A 25,370-nucleotide genomic window follows, 5' to 3' on the forward strand; every position below is an offset into this window, starting at 1 on the left:
CAGTGCACACCGATAGTCTTACATTGCACACTGATAGTCTTACATTGCACACCGATAGTCTTACATTGCACACCGATAGTCTTACATTGCACACCGATAGTCTTACATTGCACACTGATAGTTTTACATTGCACACTGATAGTCTTACATTGCACACCGATAGTCTTAAATAGCACACTGATAGTCTTACATTGCACACTGATAGTCTTACATTGCACACCGGTAGTCTTACATTGCACACTGATAGTCTAACATTCCACACCAAAAGTCTTACATTGCACACCGATGGTCTTATATTGCACACTTATAATCTTACATTGCATACCGATAGTCTTACATTGCACACGGATAGTGCATACCCATCATTGATACAATGCAGATTAACTACGTCATTTTTAATTAAGGAATATTGCCATAAGGACATCAGCTCTAACATTAGGCGAAATTTGATATTTTTTTACGATTAAATATATTACGAAAACATAATGGAACTTTAAGGAGTTCATATAACCACATAGTAAAGTCCTCAGGGTCGCTAGTCGCTACCCTCTTCTTGATCAATTCCTGGAAGTGGAATCTGTGGTAATATCATCATCGATACTCCAGGGGTTACAATCATTGAATGGATAAAATGTCAATGATAGTAACCCATGGAACATCGACGGTGTGGTTATATTGGCAATTAATATCAATTTTGCTATCGTGACGCAATACACTATTGTTAATGCAAAACAAAACCTCAGTAATGTAATTATTTTCTCAGAAAGGCAATTTTTTCTTTAATTAACGTTTTAATTATGTTAAAAGACCGATTTCCATAATCATAAGTATGTGTTAATTAATTCAATATCGTTCCTATCAGAGTAGGTGTATCGGTAATTACTGCGTCTGTAATCTAAACTTTAACTATCATATCTTTATCAAAGATAAGATTGGTCTATTCATGTTAGCATACTATTTATCAATACCATGCATAGTATTTGAACATAGTGAAATCATGAAACGACCTTATCAGAGATTTATATTATCGAAGTCACTGACTTATAAAACCATCTTACAATCGAATACTTTCGCACAACCATAATTTAAGTTGGTTCGGTATTTCCTTTTGAAAGAAAATAAAGTGAACATGACTAATTTTTCATTAGATTAAATAGCAAATTCGATTCCGCTCTATTCATCGAAAATAAAAACAGTCTGAGAGTCAGAGCAAACACACATTAAATGTATTAAAAAGAATTAAATAGAGTAGGCCTACTATCTAAATCCGAATACATGCGGTATTTTGATTTATAAACGGTAGCTCGATTGTACATTTTTGTGCATAAAAAAGAGTCAAATGATATAGGCAGGTTTTACACATACCGTAATAAAACCAACTAAAATTGCATAAACAAATAACTGTGTGTTGTCTGATAACATCGAATCGTGAAGTTTTTATTAGACTAGTTAATAACTGAAATTTTCTCTTTGCCTGTGTATTCTTATTGTCTAATCGTATACATGTATTTGGTAAAGGTCTTTGGGTAAAAATTAAACCTACATTTGTACCTCAAAATTATATCTACAGGATGTGGTTGAAGGGAAACTTATTTCAATATAACTCACTTTCTAAAATCGAGCATCACAGTATATTTGAATTTTTTTTTTACTAAACTGCTAGTAGGTTCTACGTACATGTACATGTACTGTTTCAGTAGAAAAATGACAGAACAGGTGCTTTGGAAAAATGTCCATTTTTACATGATAAGTTGAACTGTTGTTTTCATATTCACATTATCTTTGTTATGCTGTTTTGTATGTATATGGCCATTTTTGGCGTCGAGAAAACTGTTGTGTGGCGAGGTCAGTACGAGTTATGTCCCGTTGATGCGGTTCATGTTTTTGTGTTTTAGGTGCTTACTTGTTAAAAAATTATATGTTTACTTTAAAATTCGAAATTTGACTGAGAAAACAACGATTTGGATGTTGAAAATAAAATTGAATTATATGAACATTTATTTATCATTGTTTTGGTTGGTGATTTTACCCAGAATGCATTGCGTAAATAGTTTCAAAATGGAGCACATAGCAATGGTTTGAGGTCCGAGAGCATCATAGTTTCTAGGGAGACGACGTATTTAAGGGGATATTGAAGTTTTCTACGGCATGGTTGCCTAGAGATATACGGTATGCATGAAATTCACCATAATGATTTTATCGAATTTCACGAAATATATCATTTGCAAGACATTACACTCCTCTCACCCACCTGCCGGGCTGAGATTCACTTGTCACACTCACCAGTTGTGAGTTTGACGATGTTTGACCAATTCATATGTAAAAAATTGTTTGAAAAGAAATTATTTGAATATCTGATGGATCTGAAAAACGTTCTTAATAACGATAAATCATAACAGTATGGTCAAAACTTCATAAGTCGCCATTTCGGACCCAGAATTTCCGAAGTAACAAACGATACTAGAAATTACTGCACAAATTTTAGTAAATTGCACTTTATCTTCGCATGTATTAACGTGACAAATTAGTAACAAATCCATACTCCAATTTGGGGTATAATATTCTAGTTTGCGTATAATAGTTTTCCCCGATCTTTTCATCATTAGTGGTCTTCCATGGTTCACTTGTTTTTTTTTTTGTTTTTTTGCTTTTTTTTCTCTTTTAAAAATGTTCTCAGTTTTAACTAATCACAAGTGCCGTGGAATAGATTTCTTTGTATTAAATTCCTCTTTCTGTATGTGAGCAAAAGTTCTTTTAGGATCGGGGAGTAAATCTGTATGCAGTCATTGCAGTGAAAACAATCAACAATTTTATTAACATGCCTATCGTGTGATCTATTTATGATAGGCCTATTAATTGAGTGATACAGTTTTGGATTGGGTTGATTGCTAAAAAAAACTGCATTTGCGAAGACAAATTTTAATTGGATCCAAAATTATTCTAGTCTACAACTAGACATATTTCCATACAGTTAACTTTGCCAAACCTACCCTACCTACTAGCAGACGACCAGGTCTCGCCAAGTACCAGTTCTTGCCATTTCATCTTTATGATTACCATATGCCAATAATTTACGTCAATAAAGTTATCTTCTGCTAGAAGACACTGCCAGTACCATCTTGAAAAAAGATGTCTGAAAATTTTTGGGCGGTCATACAAGTACACGTGCGAAGGTCACTGGGTGAGAATTGGTACTTGGTGAGAACTGGTCTGCGCCTGGCAGGCATTGGGGCACTGGCTTCATAATGAAGTAAACATAACAAGCATTTGCAAGTGCCACAAACTGTCTATATGTGTACATAAAAGCACTTACACAACAAAGAAACAGTTATTGATAATATTTAAGAAAATTGATGAAAAAAATATTTTGATGAAATTACTTAATACTTACGGATAGTCCTCATGCTTTTATAGCTTTTTAGGTGGAACCAAATTAAATGTACAGATCTAGGTTAAAAGTATGAAGATTATTTGAATGAGATAAATACACTTAAACCTGACTTATATACTAGCTACTTGTAGTTATCTGTATTTCTTTAATTACAAATTCCAGCCAAAAAGATTATAGAATTGAAGTGCCAGAAAGATGGCTGTATATTTTGATCATCGTCTGGAATCTGACCGATCTGGGATTAACACAGATGCAACATGGTTCAGTGGCTCCCCTATCCTTGCTGTCAATTCATACAGTGATGAAAATGGTGGCACAGTCAATCTGTTTTTGGATGAGGTATGTAAATTAAATCAGTTCTGAAAACTTTATTATTTAACCTTTTAAAAAAAATTAAAATTTCTGCAAAGAAATGTGATTTAATTTTTAAAAATAAAACTCAACAATTTGCAACCACACGTTGTTTTTTTCAGAATTGTATATAATAAATAACAAACACAGTTGTCCCAAATTTTAAGGCTATTTTATAGTTTCTTTATGTTCTCTTAGGGTGAAAAATTACTGAATGTTCCTTTACACCGTGCGGGTCAAGCAACGTCAGTGGCATGGCATCCAACTAAGAAAATTGTGGCAGTTGGCTGGGAGAATGGAGAGTTACTTGTTTGGAATGAAGTGGATCATGAATTGTTTGAAGGCTTACCACTGCACAAATCTGCCATTACTGTATTACACTGGAGCTCCTCTGGTACCAGGTTATCCTCAGGAGACAAGGTGAGAACAAGTAAATTATTTTAGTCTGCAGTCTATTTCAGATACATTGCTTTTAAACTGGTAGGTTTCGCCCAATGAGATACAAAGACAACAAAATTTAGAATTTATCCTCTACATAGGTATAATCTTCAGACCATTTTCAATGCATACAGTGAACAATATAGGTGGTCAGTTGCCTAGCTTGACCGGGAAAATATTCCTCTAAAAATAGATTGAAGTCAAGCTTAACATAGAACAATGGCATATTTGTATCCAAAACGAGGCTGCATCAACAACAGAGGCATCCAATAAAATGTCATAGCAGTGACAGTCCTGGCACGGTAAATTGTATAAAAAAAACAACTCACCATGCGATGGATTGTTTATAAATACATATCATATAATCTACAACACTTCATGTTACTGACATACGCTCGCTAGCATAATACATCAAACATATAATGTAGTTAGTCTGACACTGCATGTCCGCTGGCATGTGTTGAAATTAAACTCACCACATGGCATGCAGCAAAAGAAGAAACAAAAGTCGCATCTGATGCCATCTCTAACTTTCTTTCCATAGAGGTATCGTAGAATGCTGCCAATTCTATTCTAATTTCCTCCTCTTTGATGCTGATTCAGATACAAATTTTTTTCTCACACGCTTTTGTTCTGGAGGCATTTTGTTTTCTATTAGTACGCAACAATGCACATGTTCGAATCTTCAACAACCCAATTCATTGCAGCTTCATTTGTATACTACCCAGTCACTCAATCGTCGTAGTTAAACAAGGATTTCCTTCAATTTTGTTTTCAAGACACGTTTGTTCAATTTCATACGCATTAGAAGTTAATTTGAGGTATTTTTTGTATGTTTTTTTTGTGTCTTTTCTCCTGTTTGTCGTGTTTTACATGTATTATATATGTTGGGTGAAACCTACCTTTGATATTGTGTGCATTTTAGTATGGAGAAAAATGAGATACTTAGTTTATGAAGTCAGACCAAAAAATGGACATACATTCTTTTTCATTGACACAAGCAACAAAAACGGACGGACATTCTTTTTATGGACACTTTGCATGCTTTTTGTCTATGACTTACTTTGATTTTGCTATTGCTTTTATGAAAAATAATGAAATTGAAAAACAAAAACGAAAATTAATAGACTTATTAGATATATCTTACCAATGGTCAGTCAAGTGACCAGATACATTTTTGTATTGACAGGCTGGTGTACTAATGGTTTGGAAGTCAGATGGGAAAGGCCGTTTACAACAGAACCCTCTGTACCAACACCATATCCAGGAACCCATCAGTAAAATACTGTACAGACCTATCCCTCCACCAGATCCCGAACAGTAAGCTATCTACATACAGAAAACAAACACTGTCTCTGTGTCCATGTCGGCACATTGTTTGGGATTTCTGCACTTCTTTCAGTATTTTCAGAATTTTACAAGTAACAGGGTTTATATTAATACTGACTACTCTTCATAATCACAAAGTCCTGGTCCTCAAAAATAGACCATGATTTGAATCATTATTATGTTAAAGAAAGTGTGTTGATATATAGTTAAACTTTCTGTCTGAAGAATTTAGACATTGAACAAGATATCCAAATGTACTGCATGCAGATTGACAATATGATTGAATTGTTTTATACGATTAATACGGTGTGTTATTTTGTTTACAGCGATATAGCTGCACTTGCTAGAGCTGCAGTTAGTGGGGATGAGAAAGCATTAGATCTATTCACATGGAAGTCCAAGGGTAAAGGCAATACCAAGATGACATCCATGTTTGGTCCAACTGAAGCCCTGACTTTCTTCGTAGGTGGAGAAAGTGGTATGTTGATGTAGTCCAGAACAGAGAATTTTAATCTACTTCATACTAAATTTTATATATAAAAATCCATTGTTATTGAAATGTCCGTCTAAACGTGATAAACACAGAGAACACTTTATCTTTCTAGAAAGTATTACAAGCTGTTTCTATTCTAATAGCGGAGATAATTAAATTTCTACAGGAATGTTTTTTAATGTTTCATATGAGAGGTGTTTCAAAATTATACTGAATCTTTGTTTAGTTCAGGACACATGAAATAATAATATTTAATAGAGATGATTAAAATACAAACTTTACCATTTGACAGGAGGTGTATACTATATGAATGAAAATGGACAGTGTACACAGATATTTTCGGTGGATACCGCCATCCTGCGACTGTTGTACTATGAAGAAAAGAATGTGCTGATCACAGTAACAGAGAACATGATGCTCACACAGCACGCTATAATGCCAGAGGGTGATGCTAAGGAGCTAATGAGGGTCAGTGGTTCAACATCTATCCTAATAAAACAATGGAGAAACACAAATATACAGAATCTTCAAAAAACACTTTTCATTGATTCCTTTGTTTTTGTTCAAATTATGCAATAACTTGAATTTAAAACAATGACTGTATAACATTGTAGGTGAAGATGAGTGGGAGGGGAGAGAACCCAGTGATTTGCTGGGCTGGTAAAAGTACCATTGCCACGGCTACAGGAGAAGGTGTTGTAAGGTAAGTCTAGCATACACATGACTGGTAAATATATGATATGGCTGGCATTGTAATAACTGCCCAGTTAATTGATGATTGATATGATTTTTGTTCTTTTTCTTATTTTCTGTGTATTAAATGAGATATTTTATATCTGCAGGATGTGGGATCTAGACCATGAAGAAAACTATATACTTTCCTTGGATGGACATGGTAGCTATGACTCATCAGAAAACATCATGTGTATCAGTTACTGTGAGGAAAAAGGTGAGCAATTATTCCACTATTGTCAAAAAGCTGCAAATAGATTTTCTACAAAGAATTTTTCCATTCCACTTATTGTCAACGCTACACTCATTCCATGAAACTTTACATGTACTGTGTATTTTATTTATGGAAACTTATGTGTGCATGAACTATTGAAGGACATTCAAATTAATTTCAACAAATTTTATTTGAAAAAAATATGAAAAAGGATTTAGCAACAGGCATAGCTTATATAGGATCTCTCCCAGTTGTAATTTACTGCTTCAAAAGAATTTCTAAAAATTTGAAAGGGAATGAGGGTAGTAGGCACTGTAAATATTGTTTCCTATTCTTACACAGCTATGAGGTCTCTTTGTGGTTCTAGTCAGTGATACAAAACAGTGATTTACATATTAATCTCTATATTGTATGACAGGAGTACTTGCTGGAGGCACAAACCTTGGTAACATAGCCCTTTGGAGATATTCCCCGCCCCTGGGGAGTCGAGTAGTAGATGGGGAGCACAAGTGGAAGCTGCAGGCACCAGCTACTGTGGAAGGCAGTATCCGACAGCTCTCTGTGAGTTATACGTGTCCATATCATATGAACAGTGTTTAGCCCATCACATTAATGATAATGTTGTCGGGTGTCATTTAAAACAATAAAATATTATAACAGGCTTTTTATCAAATTATTATTCCATAGTTACCGTATTTTTGCGCGTATAGTGCGCACTTTTTTTCATAAATTATCAAGTGAAAAGTTGGGGTGCGCACTATACACAAGTACAAGGCATGGCCAGCTCCTGGATCATGATCACCGACCGACTGGCAGGTCCTAGATAAAGTGTGCAGTAACATTTTGTATATGTTGTCGTGATATGGTTATGATTTAATACTTGGATCTTTAAGTCAGTGATCAATGCATATATTCAATATAAAAGGAAAAAATCACTTGAAATTTCTTTCTTTAATTCCTTGAAAGTTCGTTTTGGGAGCCACATGTGTTCATGACTGGACACATGTTACGATCGTGAATCTCCAGTAAGCTATCTCCAAATCTAAATGGCTAACTGAATATAGTCTGGAGCTTGAAACGATGTATAAGTGTTTAATTGATTCGTCACATTAAACAGATTACCCTATAAATATGTTTCTCCAGCATGTGAAAAATTTTTGAACTGGCAAATGTTTACGGAAGCGAGTGTAATGGCCACATGCAGAGCCAGCAAATTAAATACGAAACTAAAACCTTCTTACATTAACACTGACCAATCGGCACTATAAATGATGGTATGACTGTAAAATTTACTCTTATTACCATTTATTGAAATGGTTCTGTAAGATCTCATCCTGATTTCAATACTAATTCAAATAATTGAGAATACGGAAGTATGCAGTCAGTACTCAAATATGGCGGCCACCTGTGGTTGATTAGCCTACTCGGTCGGCTTTCCAGCTTATATCTTGGACAATGATTAAATCTAAATGCCTATCAGATACACAATAGACTTGATTGATACCACTTGGAATTACACAAGGTATGATTAATCATTTGATTGTAAAAACAGCGTTGTTGAGATTCTCATTATAGTGTCATCGGCAATTCACAAGCTAACTAGGCCTGCCGTTGTGTAAACAAAGTGTCAATCATCATGTCAAACCTCTCACCAGTTAATGTTAATGAACAGAAGGTTGTTTTAAGCACTGATAAACAATAAGAACAATTTGATTTTGTTCTTCAAGAGTGATTGGAGGCAATGCAAAATGTTTTGAACGAAGACACAAAAACAGATTTTTTTTTGGTAATTTTTTTTTCCAAAATGAAACTCAACAACGTACCTGCGCACTATACGCGCAAAAATATGGTAGCTACAGTCTTAATTGGAAAATTATTTGAAACTTTAAAGGGACAATTCAGTCTAAGAACACATTAAAATTTGCACGGAAACAAACTAGTTCTAATAGCAATTAGATTAGTTGGATTTACTGTGATATGCCAGAAAAGCCCACTGTAGTGAAATGCACGTGAAATGTTCAAACTCGCTTACTGTTCACCATTACACATAGTGGTCAGATGTCTTGTATGTCGAACCCAAGGCTTTGCCAGTGTTGTAAAGAATTTTTTGTCTATAACTACTTAAATTGCTCTTACAGTAGTGTGTTTACCATATTAGATGTATGTTCTTGTCTAAAAATGATTTCATCAACTCCTCAGTGGTTATGTATTTCATTTGTTTAACGTGCGTGACTTTGGCTCGGGTATGGGTACAGCTTACATGTTGTACTGCTTAATCGTATTGATCAACAATGTGAAATTTCAACGGTATCAATCAAAATACATAACAACGTGGTGCAATTTGTCAATATTTCTTGTTATATGTTTAATAAGGAATGTAGAACAATACATTCATGTCATATTTTGCTTCGTGGTTATGTAACAGAATTAGCATTAATGACTTGTCCCTTTAATATAATGTAATTATTCAATTTTCTGAAATATTTATTCAATTTTCAGTGGGGATCTAAGAAGAACCTACTAGCTGTAAATACCATTGCCAATGTGTTCATGCTCAATGAGCAGACTATGAGCTCAAGTTTTTCTGGTCAGGTATGTCTTTTAATTATATAACACAATTTCATTAAAAGTGTGTCAGCTATGTTGATGACACCTTTCAACATTTGTATTCTATTCATTTCTGTCTGTCATCATACTGAACATTTTACAAGTCATTTATCTATCTTCCCAACATTCTTAAAATATGTTAGCTGTTTGAATAGATACATCTTACATTATACCATGTACATGTGCCAGTTTGATATAACATTTCCTTTTTTTAATCTGTCAATCCTGTTTTAATAGACGGCAGTGGTACAGTTTGGCCCCAGTTCCTTAGCCCTGGAGATGTTCACTACCGGGACACACCACGATCTCAAAACAGACATCCAAGTTAAAGGTGTCTGTACAACCAAGGTAAGGTCATTACTGATGCACAGACTATTCACTTATCAACATTTAACATTCAAAACAGTGAAGATACCTGCATACAAAACTGTTGATTATAAAACTTGTTGGGTATTTGACCTGATGTGTTTGTTTTTGCAGGATACCTTAGCAGTGTGGAACGGCCGTAAAGTGATCACATATGACTATTCTGAGGACAGAACTATCATCAAGGGAGCAGGTACATCTCTACTCACATCTATTGGTTAATGGGACATTATTTTCTTTTTTAGTGTAAAAGAAGATACAGTGTCACAAATAGTGATTCTATTGAATAGAGATATACAATATTTAAATATAATACAGGAAGTATATTTACAATTGTTGTCAATACATCAAATTGATAATTTGTAATTTTTGGTTTGTTTTTCAGGAGCATTTCAAACTGAAACTATGGAGGTGCGACTTTATGAACAGAATGTGTACTGTGTAGAAACGGGCAAGGTTCAAGTCCGCACCCATCAGGTAGGTTATTAACTGAAAGATAGGCTGAGAAATGTAAGGAAGGTAGGAAATGTTTATTAAGTTCTCCCAACAGAGTGGGGAACTTATTGTATCTGCTTCGTTTCTTCTTCTTCTTCTGGTTCTTCTTTTTCAGTCGCAACTTTGTCCGACCATATTTTTGCAAAACCATAAGTTGGATCGCTATGAAAACTTACAAGGTCATTTCTGGTGACCTGCAGATGTGTCGACCACTTTTTTTTATTTTTTTTTGACCAGCATCCAAGATGGCTGCCACAGCCTTTCATTGTTTAAAATTGAACTGCTGATAGATATTTAAATACTGGTCCGATTTGCCTAAAATCTGTTTCAATATTTAGTTTAAACCAGGTTCTAAATTTTTAAAGTGAAAAATACCATAATTATGAAGAAGAAAAATCTGATTTTCAAATTTTTTACCTGGTACTTGGAGTTCAGCAGGGATCCATTTTAGGTCCACTATTATTATTGTTGTTTTTTTCCTGATATAAATGATATTGTTTCCATTGATATAACGCTATATAAAATGAGTGATTTTGAGGTGATCCTGACCATAGCTGACATTTAAAAAAAAAAAAAATGAAAGACAAATTTTTGTCAACGTGTAGATTGAACCATATTTTAAATGTATAAATTGCAAGTACAATTATAGACATTGCTATGCTTACTGCCTAATATATTAACTTTGAATGATGTGACTTTTCAAAAAGCATTTTTCTTCTGCAAAATAAAATTTGTTTAACGGTAAAAGAATGTCACATGATCATTCAGGGGAGGTCACTCTTGTCAAAGTAGGCTCTGTGGTGAATGGGGGAACTTTATGTGACGGCATCTGTCACAATAAGATTTTGTTGAAGTTGATATTAATGTTTATGTAACTTCTACTAACCCTGTACTGTTGGTATTAAATGTTTTAGGGTACAGTTAAGCAGGTGATAAACTTCTCTGACGCTGAGGGTCAGCCTGTCAGTCTGGACGTATGTGGAACGTCACTAGTCATCGCTACAAACAACGGAGTCATCCGTGTGTATGATTTATCTAGAAGGTAAGTTTAAGTTGTACTAAATTAGGTGAAAATTGACAAATTTTATTTGATGCTATTCAATATTTAAACTTTTAGTTATAGTTTTGAAAATTAACTTTGAGAAACTTATTAACATTCATTATTAATATTGCTATGTTTTTATTTTTACAGAGAAGCTAAACCAACAAGCCAACCAAAGAATTTAGGAGATGTTATCCCTGGTTTCAATGGAATCATATCTGCCAGGTGTAATTCAAATGGGTCGAAAGTCAGTGTTCTTGTTAAAAATGTGAGTACATATAATATCCCTTGGCTGTCATGATAGTACCTTTATTCCACTTTGAGTTATGTTTTGTATTTATGATAATTGTCTTCTACAACATTTGGTTTAGTCATATAGAGAGTTTGTTTAGCTCAGGAAATCTAGTAAGCAACACATAATTAATCTGAAATTATACAACTTGTTTGACAGGGAGTCTACATTCAGTATGTAATATGTAAATTAGTGATTTTCATTAAATAAACAGGATTTTTGATGACATATTTTGCAGACTACAAGCCATGCAGATCCCAAGCTTTACTTTTGGGATGTGGAATCAGATATTGTTTCTTACTTCAACTTTGAGAGTGGACGTGGGGAGCAGGATGACTTTCCTCCTGAGCAAATAGAGGGTGTAGAGGGAGACACAAATGATGCAGAGAGGTAACATCATCTCATAATAGTCCATTAACACTTGAATTTGATATCAGAGCTGTTTTGCTATAAGCTCAGGCATTGGGTTGTCCATGCAATATACTTACTGTTTTACTTAGGTAGAATAACATGTTGTATATTTTGTATACAGGGGGAAGAACAAGGCCGCTGTTATATTTTGTTAGATAACTTTTTGTCTGTTGTGTTAACAGAGGAAAGATCCAGGCTGCAGCTGACATCGCTGGAAGGTACCCTATGACCCATTACTGGGACCCACATGACACCAAGCTGATCATGTGTGAAGCCAAGGTGATGGCCAGTGCTGTGGAGAAGAAAGAGGAAAAGAAACGCCACTCTCTGACTAAAGCTGTTGAGGAAGGGCCGGTAAATTCTAGCTAATTACATTCTCAAAATAAAAGAGACAAATGAATGGCAGTGATTCTTGGCTATCAAACTACTTTCTGTTATTACTTCTGCAGATCAAGGGTCAGTAACTTACTATATCATCTAACAAAAGATGTGGAAGCAGGTATAAAATTTAATTTTATCTCTGTAGTAGCAGTTTGATGGCTCTTTTATTATCTAGAAAATTTGACATGAGTAGGTTATTTTATAGGAGGATTTGATATTGGAGACAGTCCTAACTATTAGTATTAATTCGGAGAATTCAGTGTGTTCTAACTGAAGAATTGATGTTGCTAAGTTATGTATTATGTTAGAGGATAAGTTCTGTCCTAACTGAAGACTTGATGTTTTAGGTGGAGGTGATGCTGGTGTCACTGTTCTGTACACCAGAGAATGGTATCCTGATCCAGGACAGTTTCCAGATGCCTGATAACTTCCAGGCCCTGCTCGGTATAGAAGTACCATACTACTACTTCATCAAAAAGGTATTACACTCTAGCCAATAGATAAATGTCTGAAGACATATCTCACACATATCTTTGAAAATAATGAAGTGTTAAGAGCTGTTATTTGCATAAGATGATGCTATGTTCAAGGAAGAAAAAATCACAATCAACCTAGACAACTTCTGTTTAATCTATAGAACCATATACACTATAAATAAAATGAAGAAGCAATGTTAATATAATGATAATTAATTTTTATTTGTTTTCATACTAAATCCAACTCTCTGATTGGCAAATTCTTTTTCTTCATATACTATGAAGAAAACATCTGAGAATGGCGCGAAAATCTGATGTTATCATGACGTCACAATACAGACATCCACGTTGCGTATTGATTTAGAAAAAATAATCCAATGGAAAATCAAAAGCATCGTACGTTTAAACGTACTTATTGTTATCATGTAGTCTGAAGTATTGATGTAACTATTTTTTAACTTCATAGGGTTATGAAATAAATTTTGTTTGCAAACCTTTGTGAGAATCCGCTATGCAGATTCACACAGTTTGCAAACAAAATTTCTTTCATACTCCTATGAAATTAAAAAATAGTAACATCAATGCTTAAATGAAAACTATTGAATTTAGATTCTGTTAGATACTAAAGGTTTGCAAGCAATGAACATCTGCTTTTGTTGACAGTCTGAGAATCTCAAAGATGAGGAGCAGGATAAAGATGATGGTCCACAGCCAGAAAATCTTATTAAGTCAGACACTGTCATACAGCCTAAACTGGTGGCAAGGAAAACCATGCGTGACTTTGTAGGGTTGGAGAACAGCGATAAGAACACGAGAGAGGCTATGATGAACTTCAGTTATTATCTCACCATCGGTAACATGGACGAGGCATTCAAGTCTATCAAACTCATCAAAAGGTAAGCTACCACACAGGGACTAAATATCAGTAGGAGATCTTTAATTCACATTAGAAAATAAAAGATAATGAAGATAGAGTCATATTTTAGTAGTACATGCATTGAAGGATAAGTATTTGCATCATTTAATGATCGTAAAGTCATTTATTTGATATATAGAAATTTCATTGAAATGAAGTACTAACTTTTTTAATGTTTTCACAACTGACTGTAACTCATGACTTTTTTGTTTATCAGTGAATCAGTGTGGTAGAACATGGCTAAGATGTGTGTGCTGTAACTCATGACCTTTTTGTTTATCAGTGAATCGGTGTGGGAGAACATGGCTAAGATGTGTGTGAAGAGTCGGCGTCTGGACGTGGCCAGTGTATGTCTAGGTAACATGGGCCATGCTCGTGGTGCTAAAGCTCTTAGAGAGGCCATGAAGGAACCAGAACTGGACGCCAAGGTGGCGGTACTGGCCATGCAACTAGGGCTGAAGGTATGGAACTGTGTTAATATATCTCTTTAATGTTATAAGACAATCGTGTTTTACATTGTCAAACAAATGATTATTTACATCGTCATTCAAGTAGCTTGTTGTAGATATAGTACGATGGTTATTGGAGTTTGTTTCCTTGCCAGGTTTGAGCCATAGACATAATAACATAATTTTGTCTATGACTCAGTGTTGCATTGTCCCCTTTATGCATACAGTAAAGCATTATTTTCTATTTGAGAACAACAGATTTGATTAACCTTTCATTTAGCAGAAACTATATTTTTGATGTATGATACCTACAATTATTGAAAATGAATTGTGTAGTTTTGTGTGTTTATACAGAACTAATGTTTTCTTTTTGTTTTGGATTTTATAGGAAGATGCAGAAAGATTACTGAAGAATTGTAAACGCTATGATTTACTGAATGAATTCTACCAATCATCTGGACAGTGGATAAAGGTATGGATATGTATATAAAACATCAGATGTATTTGTTAAATGGCAGTATTTCTGGGGAAAAAATCATGTAATATCACAGCAATGATCTATTTAATAAAATGTTTTTCTCTCTCTTTTCTCTGAAAGCCAAATTTTTCTGTTTTCTTTATCAGGCATTAGAAACTGCAGAAATGTATGATAGAATCCATCTCAGAGCCACATATTACAACCATGCAAAACACTTAGAAGTCAGGGGAGACTACTCTGATGCTATTCCAAAGTAAGTGTGAATTGGCAACCTATTGCGATCGGAATAAACTTTGTAGATATGTAAGTCTTTATTATTGTAAGCACAGACTTTTTGAAAAGTATTTTTTTTATGTGACTGGTTAATCCAGACTGCGAAGAAAACATAAAAAAGGAAGATAACGACAAATTATCTAAGTAATGCGATTTTTGTACACTTAACTCAGGGCTTAGTGTTAGTGGTAGTCTTGCTTTTAATAATTTTCAGTTTGAATTACTTATATTGATGTTGGCCTGCTCTAATTATATACATATATGTATATATATATATATATATATATAAAGTGAAAGTGTCATATTAAGAAGATTGTTGTTTCTCTTATTACAGTTATGAGAAGTCGGATACTCATCGTTTTGAAGTGCCTAGGATGTTATTTGATGAGCCAGAGGCATTAGAACAGTACATCGGCAGACATAAAGACAAGTAGGTATTCTAGTTCAGATAAGTTTTTCTGTCCATCTTTGAATGTAAAGTGGTCTTATGAAATCATTGTTTGGGATTAATCAGTACAGATTATCATTGGTTCTCTTTTCTATGTTTGCATAGTACAGAGTTGTGGACAGGTATTGATTGTAACGTCATGTGTTTCCAATCGTTATGTCATACATTTCTGAGAAAACAACGTGAATTGTGTTCACAAAATCATGATGTCACAATCCATATCTACTGCAAGGGAGCTAACTCATAACTGTAATATGCAATACAGAATAATAACAACTGTAAGTTTAATGGAGATATTCCTTTGACTTGACTTTAATCTTGTGTGACAGGGCGTTACACAAGTGGTGGGCCCAGTATATGGAGAGTACAGGTGAGATGGACGCCGCCCTACAGTACTATGAGACAGCTCAGGACTTCCTCTCTCTGGTCAGAGTCTACTGCTACTGTGGCAAAATGGAGAAGGTACAGGTCTAAATTATACTGTTGTAATTTACTTAAAGTTATAAGAAGAAGCTTGGTGTGTGCTTTTGAAAACACTTTAATGTAAAACACTTTTGTAATGGAATTTTACATATCATTTGATAGATGATTGATGCACATCACTATTAGAATTATGAGTTATTCCATATTTTTTGTGTTCGGCAGGCGTCCGAAATCTGTAATGAGACTGGTGATAGAGCTGCCTGTTACCACTTAGGTAGACAGTATGAAAACCAAGACCTCATCAAAGAGGCTATACACTTTTTCCAGCGAGCACAAGCTTATGGAAATGCCATCCGTTTGTGTAAGGTAAGTATTGAGGCATCCTAATTAAATGTACACTTGTGTAGGATATCACTTGCTTAAGGCCATATCCAAAATAAATTCTTGTTTGATCAAATGCTGGTTTCGCAAACACACTGACAAAATACATCTCAACATCTGTAAATCTTGTTGACATCTTTATGTTAAATACAGTGGAACCTCCCGAAACCGATCATGGTCGGTGCATATAATTTCGGCCGGTTTAGAGAGGGTTCGGTTTGGAGAAGTGCACCGAATACCGATCATCACGATCCGGATTTAATCGATCGGAAGTCGTTTTTTACACAAGTGTACCGCATGTATGCCTAGTGTTTGTTAAAACCGACCGATATTGATTGTTAATGTGAATGTTATCACAAAAGAGAGAATCATACTTTTAAAAGGAATGGATTACAGCAATCTTGACTTTGTTACCGCTTAGAAACGTGTAGTTTAGTTAGTTAGTTGCGTGAATGTTCTTGGGGATGTTCTCGTCTGCAACCTACATACGACCGATCGCTTCCGGTTACGTCAAGAATTAAATTATATGGTCTAATTACACGTTGATCAGTCGATGCCGGTTATTATATGACATAGCCATTTTCTAAAACAATACATGGCTTCGGCTTCTTCATACAGATAATTTACGTTATCCGACAACTACATATGTAAATAAAAAACCTGTGTGATTTGAATACGAAACTTTCTCTTTATTACTAGCTCTGCTTGTTTTCCTACAGTAAACAAACCGTAGGCACATGGTAGACCTTCGTTAGATATCTAAACAATAGACATGATTAAATAATTACACCACCATCTTGGGTATAATTACCGTGTACCTATAGCCTTCACATCTGTATACATGCCCAAGGACATGGCATGCGACAACTATGGTACAGGTACGTGTGTATTTCACGGTCGGTTGATCAGACCTCAATGTAATCTATCGGTGTCGCTCAGGTAAGGCCGGTTTTCAGAAGTGTATTTTAGTTACATTTGACTATTCCGATCTTAAAATCGGTCCGGTATTCGGAATTGGGAGGGATCGGTTTTGGGAAATTTTTTATACACTATTAATAAAGAGGAATTCATTCCGTACATAACATCCATGTTCGGTTTCTAGAGGTGATCGGTTTTGAGAAGGTTCGGTTTTGGGAGGTTCCACTGTAGATGCTAATAACCAACCAAAGCTAGTCTGTACAAAGTTTGCATCCATGTAGATACAACTGTGATAGACTTTGATCATTGTTGTGTGTACAAAAGTTTGTATCGCTGTAGATACAGCTGTGATAGACTTTGATCATTGTTGTGTGTAGGAACATGGCTATGAAGATCAGCTGCTGAATCTGGCGTTACTAGGACGTCCTGAGGATATGATGGAGGCCGCTCGCTACTATGAACAGAAACAAGGATCACAGGACAAGGCTGTCATGCTCTATCATAAGGTAGGCTGTAATATTATCACAAGGTAGGCTGTAATATTATCATAAGGTAGGCTGTAATATTATCACAAGGTAGGCTGTAATATTATCATAAGGTAGGCTGTAATATTATCACAAGGTAGACTGTAATATTATCACAAGGTAGGCTGTAATATTATCATAAGGTAGGCTGTAATATTATCATAAAATAGGCTGTAATATTATCATAAGGTAGGCTAAGTAATATTATCACAAGGTAGGCTGTAATATTATCATAAGGTAGGCTGTAATATTATCATAAGGTAGGCTGTAATATTATCACAAGGTAGTCTAATATTATAATTATTTGGTAGGCTGTAATATTATCACAAGGTAGGCTGTAATATTATCATAAGGTAGGCTGTAATATTATCACAAGGTAGACTGTAATATTTATCATTTGGTAGGCTGTGTAATATTATCACAAGGTAGACTGTAATATTATCATAAAATAGGCTGAAATATTATTATAAGGTAGGCTGTAATATTATCACAAGGTAGGCTGTAATATTATCATAAGGTAGGCTGTAATATTATCACAAGGTAGGCTGTAATATTATCATAAGGTAGGCTGTAATATTATCACAAGGTAGGCTGTAATATTATCATTTGGTAGGCTGTAATATTATCACAAGGTAGGCTGTAATATTATCATAAGGTAGGCTGTAATATTATCACAAGGTAGACTGTAATATTATCATTTGGTAGGCTGTAATATTATCACAAGGTAGACTGTAATATTATCATAAAATAGGCTGTAATATTATCATTAGGTAGGCTGTAATATTATCACAAGGTAGGCTGTAATATTATCACAAGGTAGGCTGTAATATTATCACAAGGTAGGCTGTAATATTATCACAAGGTAGGCTGTAATATTATCAGGTAATTTGTAATATTATCATAAGGTAGGCTGTAATATTATCATAAGGTAGGCTGTAATGTTATCACAAGGTAGACTGTAATATTATCATAAGGTAGGCTGTAATATTATCACAAGGTAGGCTGTAATATTATCATAAGGTAGGCTGTAATATGTAAATGGAAACGAACAAGCCACAGGACTGTAGATCCTCGTCAATGTTTGGGGGCCAGTGGCCGAGTAGTTAAGATGTTCTACAATTAAGCCCTCCACCTTTGGGTAGTGAGTTAAAATCCTATGTGGGGCAATTGCCAGGTACTAACAGATGGTCAGTGCTTTCTCTCTTGGAACTCTGGCTTTCCTCTACATCCTAAACCTGGCATGTCCTTAAATGACCCTGGCTGTAAATAGGACATTTAACTCAAGTTTTTGCTCATTATCAAAATCAATAAAATGTTTTAATGATTTCTATTTTTAAATTACAGGCAGGAAATTTCTCCAAAGCGTTAGATCTATCCTTCCGATCCAAACAGTTTGGAGCATTACAAATGATTTCTGGAGACTTGGATGAGCGTGCGGATCCTGAATTATTACAAAGATGTGGTGACTTCTTCATGGACAATGGTCAATATGACAAGGCAGTGGATCTCCTAGCCATTGGCAAAAAGGTTTGTTATAGCATAGTAAGCAGTCAACTGCTAACAATATATACATGTTTATATACTGTATATATCTTAAAGTATAACATGGATTTGGGGGTTTATTATCAAGTATTTTCAGCCACATGTGCGATATGTCAAACTGTTACAGTGAATTGTGTTACCTATTGTGAATGGTCCAATGCAGTATTCATTATCATGTGCCTACAATTTACTCAACATTATCTGTATAAAGTAAACTATTGTTCTAGTACTGGGAAGCCCTGAAGATCTGTATGGACCAGCATGTAGAAATCAGTGAAGACCTAGCGGAAAAGCTCACACCCAGCAAGGAAGATATGGGTAGTGATACAATGGAGAGGGTGAAGATCCTCGAGGCCATAGCAGAGGTGTGCATGCACCAAGGACAGTACCACCTCGCCACAAAGAAGTTCACTCAGGCTGGCAACAAGATCAAGGTACACCAATATTACATCTCCTCAATCCTTTATATAGCATGAAGTTAATCAAGATTTCAAGATGTCCCTAATATGCATCACAAATGTCTTGTTTTATGAATTCTCATTGTTTTGCTGCATAACATAAATTTCACAGATTATATCATACATTTAATGGTGTGAAAAAATGATGCAGGATTTTGTGGACATTAAATCAATTTGATAAAAACTTCCGTAAAAACAGTAACTATTGAATACAAAGTGTGACATGCATATGTACTATGTTTTAGGCTATGAAAGCATTGCTTAAGTCTGGAGACACGGAGAAGATTACCTTCTTCGCCGGGGTGTCTCGGCAGAAAGAGATCTATGTGATGGCTGCAAATTACCTTCAGTCCTTGGATTGGAGAAAAGATCCAGAAATCATGAAAAACATTATCGGTTTTTACACCAAAGGGAGAGCACTGGATTCCCTGGCAGCCTTCTACGATGCTTGTGCTCAGGTAGGCCAAGAGATAGATAGTAAAGAGTATCATACCCTGACTATACTGTAACCCAGCTTTATTTCACAGCTACTTAATTTCAAGATTTTCATTTCAAAACACGTCGACAAAGATTAACATTTGCAGGTTTAAAAAATTTAAAAAATGGAAATTCCTAACAAAATGAGTGATATAGAGAAGACATTGTTTCGCTGTGATAAATTTGCGAATATTCTTGGATTTTGAATTTCGCGAAATTGAATAGCTCATGAAAGAAAACGAGTTTACAGTACCTTGTAAAGTAAGAAATATCTTTATATTAGGTAAACAAAACATCGAGGCATCGTTATAGTTTGGATTTTTAACACCCATTTATTGTTGGGTTATATGATACCATTCCATTTATGATTATTGAACAAAAAAACATGACTATCCATTGTCAGTAAATGTTTAATGCTAGTTTTTAAGCATCAATGCTGTTACAAGTAAGATTAGAGGTGTTTACTGATGGTTGTGTGTCAATATAGGTGGAGATAGATGAGTACCAGAACTATGATAAGGCCCTGGGCGCTCTGGGGGAGGCCTACAAGTGTCTCAGTAAGACCAAGATGAACGATGAGATGCTACAAGAGGAGAAACTCACACGCTTAAAGAACAAAATCACGCTAATTAAGAAATTTGTGACAGCTAGAAGGTAAGTTGGACTAAACATATTTCTGAAAATTTTAAATGATTGCCTCATTTTATTTTTGCCCTATTATGACCTTCAAGGGAAATGCGAACATGTAGTTATATCCCACTTTAAAGTGTGGTTGTCTGCCCTTGTTTTTATTTTTTTTTGTCTCTGATGACAAGGGAAGTTTATAGAGGGGTGTTATATGTTTGTTGTTACTACATATCAACCAGTTTGTGATCTTTGTGCTATGTATTTGATTCAGTTTCAATCACTGTTCAGATTTAGGTTGTAAATGATAAATTGAGGTATTGTTTGACAGGGCGTATGAAGAGAATCCCGAGGATACCATCAAACAGTGTCAGGTGTTACTGGAGGAACCTAACTTAGACGACTCTGTAAGAATGGGAGACGTCTATGGTCTCATTATTGAACATTATGCAAGGAGAGAACGCTGGAAGGCAGTAAGTTAATGTCAAACTGTGGGAGTGTTCAAAAGATTTAATTATTTAAGTCTGTATAGAGAAATATACCTTATATTGTCTTCTTAATTATGTAATCATGTAAAATATAACATTTAACTTTTTTGTTCGATATTTACGGGTATGATTAAGTCTTGTTCATATTATCTGAATATTTTCAAAATTAGTTGTTTAAAAATGTTGTGACAAATAGAAAATTACTTTCTTGTGCTAATATTTGATGCATTACGATTGCAGGCGTATTCTGCTATGGAAGAGATGAAGAGTCGGATTCCAGCACTAAACATGGCATACTATGTAAACATGAGAACAATTGAGGCGGTACACCGAGCCTTGGATATCCCCCTCAGTCGGACTATCACTAGTAAGATGAATGGTATATACGGAGGGGGCGGGGATGAGGAGGATGGTGAAGTAGTGGAAGAGGAGGTCGACCAAATGTACACAGGTGGAGACGATGTATGATATACATCTCATTTTAACCATAGGAAGTATCAAATTGTTAACGTGTTAATGTGATTTGTTAACGTGTTAATGTGATAACAGTACTGTACCACAACTCTACAGGTTCTTCAGTGTGTACCAGCTGTTGGATACAAGGGTTTCTTCTACATGAACAACTGGGTAGACACAAACCCAAGGAAGCACCGAGGAGAAGTTGATTCATGATAGGAATACATATAAATCAGGGCTATAGGAGATTTCTATGACTTCATGGTATGTCCCTGTGCAGTGGTATGCTGTGATCAGTTAGAGCCAGATTTCCATATGACAAGACAAGGGTGATTCTTGTAGCCTTTACTTTTCAACTGTTTGAATGTTAGCAAAAATACATGGAATCCTTTGGTTCATTTCTACAATTGCAAGTAAATAGTTTGTCATAGGTATGAATGACGGCTTTAGCAAGCACTGAAAGTGACATTTTTTCATATCTTTATTTCTGATGTTAGGTTGTCATATCATTTTAATAAAAACATTAATACTTTGTTGATTTCTGCTGCATATCAAAGTTTTTTTATTCATTATCGGCTATTAAGTTATAAAGATGACAGAAGCATGATCTGATCTTTCTTTACTTTGAAGCATGTTATAGATCTGTTGTTTTATGATTGTATTGATTTGTCTATGTCATAGAGAGTGCTGATTTACATATTCACTTTATTCACTTATACCTGATGAAATGTGGGAAACCTACAACAATAATTGCCATACTATCAAACTGTGATGTAGAAGCAATAAGATTTTAATTTATACTCAGCTGTATATTAATCATTCCATATATCTTACCTAAATTAAAGTTTCTGTTAGGCACTGTTAACCAATTATCTATCTAATAATGCTGTATATGAAAAATACACTTACTAGTGCTTAGTGTTGTAATTTATTAATCCGTCAATTTAGTTGACATTGGTTGTGTATCAGGTATCTAAATCAAAGTATTTTGTTGTTTATTTTTATGATGTCAGGCAGTTTGACTGTAAACAACAGATTACAATTAGTATTAAAGGTTAAAGTAAACTTTATTTTACAGAACTTTATTGTACAGAAACGTTCAAGAATAATTTATTTGTAATATTTATTGATATGAATCCAATCTTGTGTCAACATAAGACTATGTACAAGTTTTATGATGTGGATTATGATGACTGAAATGTTTAGTTTATGCTCAAATCACCTAAACGTATAATTAATCTGAGTTAATAGGGACCATAACACATTCATATCAGCTAAATTTGTATTTTTCAAATTCTCACTATTTTCCCATATTCATCATTTTATCATTCTTTGAGTAGTAATATTAAAAAAACATTTGTGTTGATGTAAAGGTCATTAAGGGAAATGTGATGAAATATGTGAATGTTGCTTAACTGTGATTTTACTGTACGACTTCCATGAAGATGTTCGAGTGATTTATATTGTTGTGTCTGTCAACTTTTGTAGATACATGTATTTTTATATACATTACACATGTTTGAAGTCAGATATCCTATTGTGATTTGATGAGATGTCACAGCACTGCCGTCCACATAGAATCTCTTTCTGCACATCCTTCTACACATTGTTTATACCATCTGACATCTGGTAAAATTGATGTCTCTGACTAGGAAATGGATCACATGTTACCGTAGGTAAAATTGATGTCTCTGACTAGGAAATGGATCACATGTTACCGTATTTTCTAACTAGGGAAGTTATAGTGACTGTCTATTGCCCAATCTTTGTCCATAGTGTAGCCAGCTATCTTCAGTAATCACTTGAATTTGTCTACTTTGAAATCCAAAACATACATCATGGCTTCTTATGCTTTTTTTTCAATTTTCACCATAAATTTGTTTTCTTTCCTGGATACTTTTTCTATGGCTGTAACACATCTACTCATGGTTGTGATAATTATTTGAATTTATTTTTATGCCATTGTTATTTGTAATCATGCTAGCTGGCAAATTACAAGTGTAAAGGAATATGCATCCAACATATCTTTTTAGTGCTTGCAGCAATGGTACATAGGTGATTATGTTACTTTGTTATGATATGCATGTAAATACTATGGTAATTAAATACAACGTTACATGTGTCTAATAAAGTACTCTAAAATATAAAATAATTATACCATATGTATTATATTTTATACAATTTATCTCTCAACCGTCCCAACTTCTAAAATTTGTGAAATGAATGATTTCCAATATAATGGAATAACAGATAAATCTGTTTTGTTGATGTTTGTAAGTATTGGATACTGCCTTGCCGAACATTAACATTTTACAGACCTAGAGAGATATTGAATAGGACCTCATGCCTACCAGACATTTTACAGACCAAGTGAGATATTGAATAGTACCTCATGGCTACCAGACATTTTACAGACCTAGAGGGATATTGAATAGTACCCAATGCCTACCAGACATTTTACAGACCTAGTGAGATATTGAATAGGACCTCATGCCTACCAGACATTTTACAGACCTAGTGAGATATTGAATAGGACCTCATGCCTACCAGACATTTTACAGACCTAGTGAGATATTGAATAGACCTCATGCCTACCAGACATTTTACAGACCTAGAGAGATATTGAATAGGACCTCATGCCTACCAGACATTTTACAGACCTAGTGAGATATTGAATAGGACCTCATGCCTACCAGACATTTTACAGACCTAGTGAGATATTGAATAGGACCTCATGCCTACCAGACATTTTACAGACCAAGTGAGATATTGAATAGGACCTCATGCCTACCAGACATTTTACAGACCTAGAGAGATATTGAATAGGACCTCATGCCTACCAGACATTTTACAGACCAAGTGAGATATTGAATAGGACCTCATGCCTACCAGACATTTTACAGACCTAGAGAGATATTGAATAGGACCTCATGCCTACCAGACATTTTACAGACCTAGAGAGATATTGAATAGGACCTCATGCCTACCAGACATTTTACAGACCTAGAGAGATATTGAATAGGACCTCATGCCTACCAGACATTTTACAGACCTAGAGAGATATTGAATAGGACCTCATGCCTACCAGACATTTTACAGACCTAGAGAGATATTGAATAGGACCTCATGCCTACCAGACATTTTACAGACCTAGAGAGATATTGAATAGGACCTCATGCTCCTACCAGACATTTTACAGACCAGACATTTTACGACCTAGAGGGATATTGAATAGACCTCATGCCTACCAGACATTTTACAGACCTAGAGAGATATTGAATAGGACCTCATGCCTACCAGACATTTTACAGACCTAGAGAGATATTGAATAGGACCTCATGCCTACCAGACATTTTACAGACCTAGAGAGATATTGAATAGGACCTCATGCCTACCAGACATTTTACAGACCTAGAGAGATATTGAATAGGACCTCATGCCTACCAGACATTTTACAGACCTAGAGAGATATTGAATAGGACCTCATGCCTACCAGA

The 25,370-nt window shown here is 34.9% G+C and overlaps 1 protein-coding gene across 2 annotated transcripts; it reads left to right on the forward strand.

Moving 5' to 3' along the window:
• The first annotated feature begins 2,033 nt into the window (after positions 1 to 2,033).
• LOC138322796 (intraflagellar transport protein 140 homolog) lies at positions 2,034 to 24,128 on the forward strand. 2 transcript variants are annotated; one of them, XR_011208485.1, is made up of 33 exons: positions 2,034 to 2,169; positions 3,554 to 3,730; positions 3,941 to 4,162; positions 5,370 to 5,500; positions 5,836 to 5,987; positions 6,295 to 6,470; positions 6,617 to 6,705; positions 6,845 to 6,951; positions 7,367 to 7,509; positions 9,448 to 9,540; positions 9,793 to 9,903; positions 10,036 to 10,114; positions 10,307 to 10,398; positions 11,331 to 11,458; positions 11,609 to 11,726; positions 11,989 to 12,140; positions 12,344 to 12,515; positions 12,890 to 13,021; positions 13,682 to 13,914; positions 14,218 to 14,395; positions 14,772 to 14,855; positions 15,008 to 15,114; positions 15,469 to 15,564; positions 15,912 to 16,044; positions 16,228 to 16,371; positions 17,682 to 17,810; positions 19,173 to 19,355; positions 19,598 to 19,804; positions 20,074 to 20,286; positions 20,793 to 20,959; positions 21,261 to 21,402; positions 21,658 to 23,502; positions 23,550 to 24,128. XR_011208485.1 is itself a non-coding variant. In XM_069266904.1 (32 exons), the coding sequence occupies exons 2-32, from the start codon at positions 3,587 to 3,589 to the stop codon at positions 21,883 to 21,885; spliced, it is 4,485 nt and encodes a 1,494-aa protein (XP_069123005.1). In that variant the 5' UTR covers positions 2,034 to 2,169; positions 3,554 to 3,586; the 3' UTR covers positions 21,886 to 24,128. The 2 variants fall into 2 exon arrangements, 1 of the variants encoding a protein (XP_069123005.1); XM_069266904.1 differs by having other exon boundaries at positions 21,658 to 24,128.
• Positions 24,129 to 25,370: the final 1,242 nt, after the last annotated feature.

The sequence above is a fragment of the Argopecten irradians genome, chromosome 5 (genome assembly GCF_041381155.1).
Source record: "Argopecten irradians isolate NY chromosome 5, Ai_NY, whole genome shotgun sequence".
Taxonomy (NCBI): domain Eukaryota; kingdom Metazoa; phylum Mollusca; class Bivalvia; order Pectinida; family Pectinidae; genus Argopecten; species Argopecten irradians.